The 8,786-nt window shown below is 37.6% G+C and overlaps 1 protein-coding gene across 1 annotated transcript; it reads right to left on the bottom strand.

Moving 5' to 3' along the window:
* Positions 1-1,647: 1,647 nt before the first annotated feature.
* Positions 1,648-6,528, bottom strand: LOC127197710 (mesenchyme-specific cell surface glycoprotein-like). Its single transcript, XM_051155677.1, has 3 exons — positions 6,450-6,528; positions 2,766-3,062; positions 1,648-1,709 (listed from the first exon to the last, which is right to left on the bottom strand). The coding sequence occupies exons 1-3, from the start codon at positions 6,526-6,528 to the stop codon at positions 1,648-1,650; spliced, it is 438 nt and encodes a 145-aa protein (XP_051011634.1).
* Positions 6,529-8,786: the final 2,258 nt, after the last annotated feature.

Raw genomic sequence — 8,786 nt, 5'->3', positions numbered from 1 at the left:
ATTATGAGAGCCCACCAGTTTGCCAGAAGTCAAATATCTCTCTGTCTCTCTCTCTCTCTGTCTTGTCTGTCTGTATGTCTGACTCTCTCTCTCTCTCTGTCTCTCTCTGTCTCTCTCTCTCTCTCTCTCTCTCTCTGTGTGTGTGTGTGTGTGTGTGTGTGTGTGTGTGTGTGTGTATTTGTCTCTCCTGCTCTCTGCCTGTCTTGGCTCTCATTCTCAATCTCCCCCTCCTGCATCTCTCCTTCTCTCTCTCTCTCTCTCTCTCTCTCTCTCTCTCTCTCTCTCTCTCTCTCTCTCTCTCTCTCTCTCCCTCTCTCTCCCCTCTCTCTCACCTTCCTTCCTTCTCTTCCTTCTTCCACTCAAAATCTTGGGAAGTAGAATGGGAGATAAAATGTTTTCTTCCCCCTCTTCTAATTCATTAAAATCCTCTTGCAAGTGAATTTCCTCTCCTAAATTTTTCTAAAGTGCTTTGTTTATAGCATTCAAAATGAAGGGGAGAAGTAGATGTTTCCACAACAAAAAATATGCTATGTGTTTTCTGCTATAGTTCTGTGTTCTAGAATTATGAATTGTTAAGTAGGGTTTATTCTTTCTGAAAGCCATAAGGAAAACTGATGTGGGCTTTTCCACTTGCTTATGCTGTTCATGGAGACTCTTAAACACAAGATACACAGTAATATAGGAGGTGGGTTGGGATGACAATTGAGCATTAAATATTGTCAGAGAAGCTTACAAGGTAAATTTCTGTTTGAACCATGGAAAAGCTTGTATATTGATAACTTGGTTACTGATTAAAAGAACATTATCCTTTGCTTTCAAATACATGTTAAGTCAACACCAAATCCGTGATGTCTAAGTGTGTTTGAAATGCCAGAGCACAGGTCAGGATGGAGAAAACATAATGCTAGAAAGAAAACAGGAGCCAAGGTGTTTATGCTGATGATTTTATTGGTGCTTCGGACTTGAGAAAGGAAGGACCATGTGGTTTACTCCTCTGAGAATCATTGCTCATTCTCTGAAACAAAAAGAAGGACTTTAGACATCAAATGGTTCAAACATGACACGTGCCTGATACCCTCATGACACAGTAGTCTCACTAAAATACATTATATTTTTGGACTTGGTGGCCTGTGCCTGTGAAAGCATTGAAGAGGCTGAGGCAGATAAGATCAATGAATGTGAGGCCAACTTGGGTTGCATAGTGGATTCCAGGTCAGCCTGGGCTACAGAGAGAATCAATGTCTCAGAGTAAAGAAACAAATACATTAAAACAGGAAGGTAGAAGAGAGAGAAGAAGAAAAGAGAGAGGTTAAGAGAGACTGAAGAGAAGGAGAAGAATAATAATGGGAGAGTGAATAAGAGGACAACTGAGGAACATGATAAACTAATCTAAAAATGAGAGAAATTCTAGCAGGACAGAAAGCACACTTGCTTCTATGTGTAGATGTGTTGTAGAGAAAATCGTGGCATGCACACACCTGGGAAAGTGTGCTAGAGAGAAAGAGAAGATGTGAAACTCAGTTAACTACACAGTAATGAGAATTTAAAGAGAATTTTGCTAAATGACAGAAATTACTGTGTCTCTAGGGAATATTGGAGGCCATCTTATGCTGGTTTCCTTTTTCTTTGGTCACTGGGACTGCTGTTTTACTGTCCTTCCTGCTGTTTCTGGACACCTTCTCCAGGCTTCGTTTTCTGGCCATTCTGGCCTTTTTTTTTTTTTTTTTTTTTTTTTTTTTTTAATTTTTTTTATTAATTTATTCTTGTTACATCTCAATGGTTATCCCATCCCTTGTATCCTCCCATTCTTCCCTCCCTCCCATTTTCCCCTTATTGCCCTCCCCTCTGACTGTTCCTGAGGGGGATTTCCTCCCCCTGTATATGCTCATAGGGTGTCAAGTCCCTTCTCAGTACCCTGCTGTCCTTCCTCTGAGTGCCACCAGGTCTCCCCCTCCAGGGGACATAGTCAAATGTGAGGCACCAGAGTACGTGAGAGAGTCATATCCCACTCTCCACTCAACTGTGGAGAATGTTCTGCCCATTGGCTAGATCTGGGTAGGGGTTTTAAAGTTTATCGCCTATATTGTCCTTGCCTGGTGCCTTAGTTTGAGCAGGACCCCTGGGCCCAAATCTGCCTATCATAATGTTCTACTTGTAGGTTTCTAGGACCCTCTGGATCCTTCTACTTTGCTATTCTCCCATGCTTCTCTCATCTAGAGTCCCAATAGGATGTCCTCCCCTCTGTCCCTGTTTCCTGGTAAGTGAAGGCTTTTGTGGGACATGCCCCTTGGACTAGTATGCAGATATAATTGAGTATATACCATTTGAGTCTTTCTGCTTCTGAGTTAACTCACTCATTATGATAATTTCTAGCTCAATCTATTTGTCCACAAATTTTGGGAATTCCTTGTTTTTAATAGCTGAGTAGTATTCCATAGTGTATATGTACCACAGTTTATACCACATGCTGGCGAGGATGTGGGGAGAGAGGAACACTTCTTCATTGCTGGTGGGAATGCAAACTACTACAGCCACTTTGGAAATCTATCTGGTGCTATCTCAGAAAAATGGGAATAGGGCTTCCTTAAGACCCAGCTATTCCACTCCTTGGAATATACCCAGAAGATGCTCCAGCACACAACAAGAAAATTTGCTCAACCATGTTCATAGCAGCCTTATTCATAATAGCCAGAATATGGAAAAATTCTGGCCTTTCTTATCATGCTTGCCTATTTTGACTTTCTGGTGTTTCTGGTCATGTAGACCTCTCTTACCTCTCTGGCCTCCTTGGCCACCTTTTCTTTGGCCCCGACCTCCTTGGCCACCTTTTCTTTGGCCCCGACCTCCTTGGCCACCTTTTTCTTGGCCCCGACCTCCTTGGCCACCTTTTCCTTGGCCACGACTTGCTTGTTGATTTCCACTCTGAGGACCCTGGCCTCTCAGGATTTCACCACCAGGTCCTCTATTACCACTTTGACCGTTATTTCCTTTCCTTGACATCATGGGCATATTACCATTCTGACTTAGTTCTTCTCTGATATGGTTCTTAATACCATCTTTCTCTGCATATAGGTCACCAATGTTTTGGGAAAGAGAACACAGGTCCAGAAGAGATCAAAAATGGAGAAAGGTCACCATGAACTTAACAAGACAATCATAGAATCTACCACGGACTTGATCTAGTGAGAGGTTGTTTTATTGGGACAGATGGTATTAGATAGTGACCAGGCCCAATATAGAGGTGAGTAGGGCCAGAGAGACCTTGCCTAAGTGTGAACAATTACTTAGTCAGGAGCTTCTTACTTCTCTGTCCCAAATTTACTCTCCCCTCTCTTTTGAATCACCTGCCAATAATATATAAGGCCACGCCAGAACTTGACGTGGCATGATCCATATGAAACCATTCATGTTCCATTATCTAAGTGCCTGATAGAAGTCATAATATAAAGATGTTGTGACATAATATGTCTGTTGCTTAAAGAATGGGTAGAAAATCAATATGTTATGGACAATATGTTTCACACCCTGATACTAACTCACATATTCAACTCCTCACACTTACTTCAGTATAATGAATAAATGTATAGATTATAACAGAAACATAGATTGACCTATGGGTTGTACCATCTCTTGCATGAGGTGTTTCCTTTCTCCTGTGCTCTGAGGTCTATAAATATTTTTCCTATTTACCTAACAGTGATCTTGGTTATACCCAAGTTTCACCATGTATTGGATTGTCAGTACCTCAAGGGTAATATGAACCAAATCTGAATAATCGGAATTTGCTTTCAGGAAACTCTAAAAAGGTGTGTCATTACAAGGACAGCCAAGGCAAGCAAAAAACCAAACAAACAAATAAAAATAATCATATTATTTCTTTGTCTTTCTCATTTTGTTCTTGTTATTATTGTAATTTGGTCTTCTTGATTTTTGAACCTCTTACAAAGTGGTGCTAGTAACTAAATATTAGAATAGAGGGGAGAGTAAATTTTTAAAACATAGGCATAATTTTTTTCAATCTAAAAATTAGAGACATTTTAAACTAGACCAGAAATCTGGAACTTGCTAGACATCAGTCATGATAATTTCCAATAAATTAACTGAAGCTGAAATATCTTACGTTGCTGGATCAAGTCTTGTACTCCAAGGGATTCTGTGAAGAAAGATCAACACTCATGTACAAAAAATTTTAAAATGACATTACCAATTGAGTGGAAAGATCATTAACAAATTGGAAAACATCCTTAATACAAATTCTTATGTGCCTTTCGATGGCTTTGTTTGCTTGTTTGCTGTCATGGATTGAACCTAGAGTCCCATGCACAATTCAGAAGTACTCTATCACTCATCCAAATCTCCTTTACTTTGAGACAGGCTCTTGCTAAGTTGTTTGGCCTGGACTTGAACTGACGCTGTAGTCCAGTGATGCATTAGTCCTCTGAACAAACTACCTTGACCTTCTAATTAAGGACTACAAACTTGTTCATTACTTATTTGATTCCACAATGTCATTTTTAGAATAGTTACTGATAGCATAAACATAATGTTTAAGTAAATTATATATTATGTTCACTATTCACTGATTTATATGTTGTTTAGCTGGTGTTATGTCAACTTGGCACAAGCTAGACTCCTCTGAGAGAAATGAACCTCACTTGAGAAATGCCTCATTAAGATCCTGCTATAGGCAGGCAAGCATGCAGGGCATTGCCTTAACTAGTAATTAATGGGGGATGGGCAGCCCACTGTGCGTACTGCACTCCTGGACATCTGGTCATGCTGTGTATAAGAAAATAGGCTGAGAAGCCTTAAGAAGGAAGCCCATAAGCCATGCTCAACCTTGTCCTCTGCATTACCTCCTCCCTCTCAGTTCTTCTCCTTCTTGAGGTCCTACCCTGAATTCATTTTATAACGCAGTATTTCCTGGAAGTATTAGTTAAATAAACCCTTTCCTCTCCATATTGCTTTCAGTCAATGTAGTTTATCACAGTAATAGACAGTGACAGAAGGACTACTAAAACACTTGGGGAGTATTCACTTCTTTGATTTTTGAAACATCCAAAATCCAAGTTTTAGAACTTCTAGATTAAGAAAGTAAAAATAAGCAAAAATCAATGTATTTTCATTCTGAAGGAGGATGAGGCATATGCTTAAATGGAGACTGACCTTCTTGTTGAGTGTTATCATCATCTAGGATTTTAAAAGAAAAACACATAGTAAATTTATTATTTCAGTCAATACTTTCCAACTACCCACATGTGTAAGGTGTGTGTGTATATATATATATGCTTGTGAATTATATATATATTATATTATGTATAATATATATTACATAATACATATGTAAATGTGGTTTTGACACAATGAACCATCATTTCCAAAAGGAGAATCCTATTCCCCATCATGAACTGAGCGTGGAGTAAAGTGGAAGTCAAGCATTCAGCTGAATTTCTTCCTTTAGAGTGCACCACCATGCTTGACGATTTGACTCCCTGAAAAGAGGCAACTTGAGAATCAAACAATCCATGGCCATGCCACTTGCTGTCTACATTAGTGAGACATTTCTACCCACATAGCTTCCTCCCAGAAGACAACATTTTCAAACAATGACTGCTTATTTCAGGGAGTTATCTAAATCCTTTTGATCTAATACAATCAACACCAATTCTCTGATGCAAAAAAAAATTGTTTATTCTCCATGAGTCCATTTGTAGCCATCCACAGTCGCCATCCTATCTTGTCATGCATTTACCCCATCTTAAAAAAAAAAAATAAAGATCTCATTCTACCAATCAGAACTCAGAGCCATATTACTGGACTACTCCAATTTTGCCTCCTGCTTGTACCCAGTATGTTAAAGTAAAGTAGTACTTTATTTCTTCACATTAATAAGAAACTCAGTTTTTTTTTCAGCAACAGATTGTTTTGATCATCTTGCAGTACTTAAACTTTACTAACATTCTAAAATATATTTCACTCAGAAGTTGGCCAGATTTCAGTAAGTAAATATTCCAATGGCAGCTCTGTACTTCACTGAATGTAACGCTCTGCATGGAATGCAAATGATTTCAGGAATCCGGAGAAGAATTAATTAATGAAACTTTTATTACACATGATTTAAGAAAAATTCTCAATATTTCTAAATGTTCAGGTGCTCGTGGGAAAGGAAACAAAGTATCCAGGTGAAATAGTGCAACTACGCACTGTTCACACTGAGTGAAAGTGGAAAATCTATGTATGTTCGAATAGTAAATCTTACACTATAAAGATGCTGGTTTAGATCATACACCCATATTTGCAGACACATATTTTCCCATTGGTGATACATATATAGAAACTAACATGGCCTCCATTTTCATTGACCTACTCTCTGGATAAGAACTGGTTTCTTAAAAGGAACAGCCTGACTATTCTTTACCAGGAATTTCAACCTCATTTTCCCCTCTTACCTGCACTGTCTCTCTGAGCTGAAGTCAGGGACAGCAGGGCTATGGAGAGCAGGATCAGGAACATCCTCGAGGCAGGCATGGTGTCTCTCTTCCTTGATGCTTGAGAACTTCAGACACAACCTTTATAGGACCCAGGGAAACAGTGTCACCTGAAAGACCATGGGCTGGACACTTTCCATCCATAGCTAATTTGCTGCCCAAGCCTCAGCCACACTAGTTGAATTAGATAAAGAATATGTTATATTCTTCAAAGGGAAACAAGATTTTCTTCAGATTCTTAGAAACAATGGCTCATTCTCCTCGTTTATTAATTTTAAGTGTTTGTCTTCCACTCTTAATATTCCGCCTAGAACTGTGCTTCTCTGTTCGATTACAGGACCCAATACTGTTTTGATTTTTCACGGTGTCAGTGACTTCAAGATACTTTCCTATAGAATGAGCCAACAGATCCACTAGGGAAACAGACTAAAAAACATAACTAAAACAAAAACAAAATCATAAGAATAAAATGTGCATCAAGAAAACCTAGCATAAGTTATCTTAAAGAGATTAGAAAAAATAAATAAGAATAGTTGGCAATAAGAGCAGACCCAACTTGTGAAGATTTGAAAGACAATAGTTACTCAGAGTTGAGATCATGAGTTGAGGTGTTCAGCTTGGAAAGAGATTACAATTAGGGACACCTGTCACTCTTAGTGATCTAGAACAAAGAGCCATGTTGTTTGAGTCCTTCTGGAAGTTACAGCTATGGCATAAGTAAAGGAGTACATTTCATTGGTAATATAAAAATAATTCCATAACATTACCAAAATTATCTTACACTATCTTAATTCATTTTTAAATTGTCTTAAAATGTTTAAATGTTATAGACTACTATAAATAAATAAATTTATTAACTTTATTAATACGTCAAATATTGAATTTGACCTCTTAATTAAAATGTCCTATGGGTCTGGTTCATGCATAGTCATGCCTAATAAGTATCATTACCACTTATCCAGCAATTTTGTCCTTCTTTCCTCTCAATAAAATATGCTCTCTTCTTGGCTCTTTCTCTGAAGAAATATATCAAGGCCTCTTCACATACCCTTAATATACTATTTCAATATTGTTTCTTTTTCAGAAAAGTTTACATTTTTTCTACAATTTCACTTCCAAACTTAATTTTTACATCTGAGCTTCCTTCTTTTATTTTTATTCTCCTTATAAAGCTATAATAGATGATAGATAGAACAACAAATGGATTAATTGATATGTAGATAAGTAAGAGATAGATATGGAGATGAATAGAGAGAAATGATAGATCATAGATAGAAATATAGATGATAGATAGATAGATAGATAGATAGATAGATAGATAGATAGATAATTATTAGGAGGCGGAAGAAGAGAGAGATAGCAGATAAATAGATACATAGATAAATGATATATAGATAGATAATGTTAGATAGATAGAAAGATAGAAGATAGATAGATAGATAGATAGATAGATAGATAGATAGATAGATACAGATAGGCAGGTGATAGATGATGATGTTGATGATGAAGAAGAAGAAAGATAGATGGATAGATAGATAGATGATAAATGGATGTTACACAGCCAGATAGACATATTGACAGATGATAGATTATGAAGAAGAAAGAGGAGGAGGAGATAAATAGGTAGATGGATAGATAGACAGACAGACAAATAGATAGATAGATAGATAAATAGATAGATAGATAGATCAATGTTATAAATAATAGGCAGATAAGTAGTTACCAAATACATTGTAACATAAACAATACACTTAATGTACACCAATATTTTTTGTTTATCATATACAGGTTCTAACTCACTTGATCTTTATATACTTTAACTTTAACATATTTATTATATTTGTGTAAATTTTAATATATATAAAGGAACTTGGTTTGCATTTGCATTTACTCTTCAAAATTTGGTCCTCAGACAGAACATTCTCCACAGTTAAGTGGAGACTGGGGACTGACTTTCACAGGATCTCTGGTGCCCCATATTTGGCCATGTCCTTTTGTTGGGGAGGCCCAATGGCACTCGGAGGAAGGATAGAGGACTACCAAGAAGAGACTTGATACCCTAGCACCATATTCAGGGGGAGGAGGTCCCCCTTGGTCACAGTCATAGGGAAGGGGGATTGGGGTGAAAGTGGGAGGGAGGGAGGAATGGGAGGATGTATGGGATGGGATAGAAAATGAGATGTAATATGAATTATTTTATCTTTCAATAAAAATGTGTTAAAAAAAAATTTGGTCCTCAGGATTGGTAAAGTACCTCAGGTAACTAAAAGCACGTAAAAATAGTGGTCCTAAGCAGCC

Source organism: Acomys russatus, chromosome 13 (assembly GCF_903995435.1).
Source record: "Acomys russatus chromosome 13, mAcoRus1.1, whole genome shotgun sequence".
In the NCBI taxonomy this organism is placed as follows: Eukaryota; Metazoa; Chordata; class Mammalia; order Rodentia; family Muridae; genus Acomys; species Acomys russatus.
Note: the sequence above shows the minus strand (reverse complement) of the source record. Positions and strands in the feature narration are given on the sequence as shown.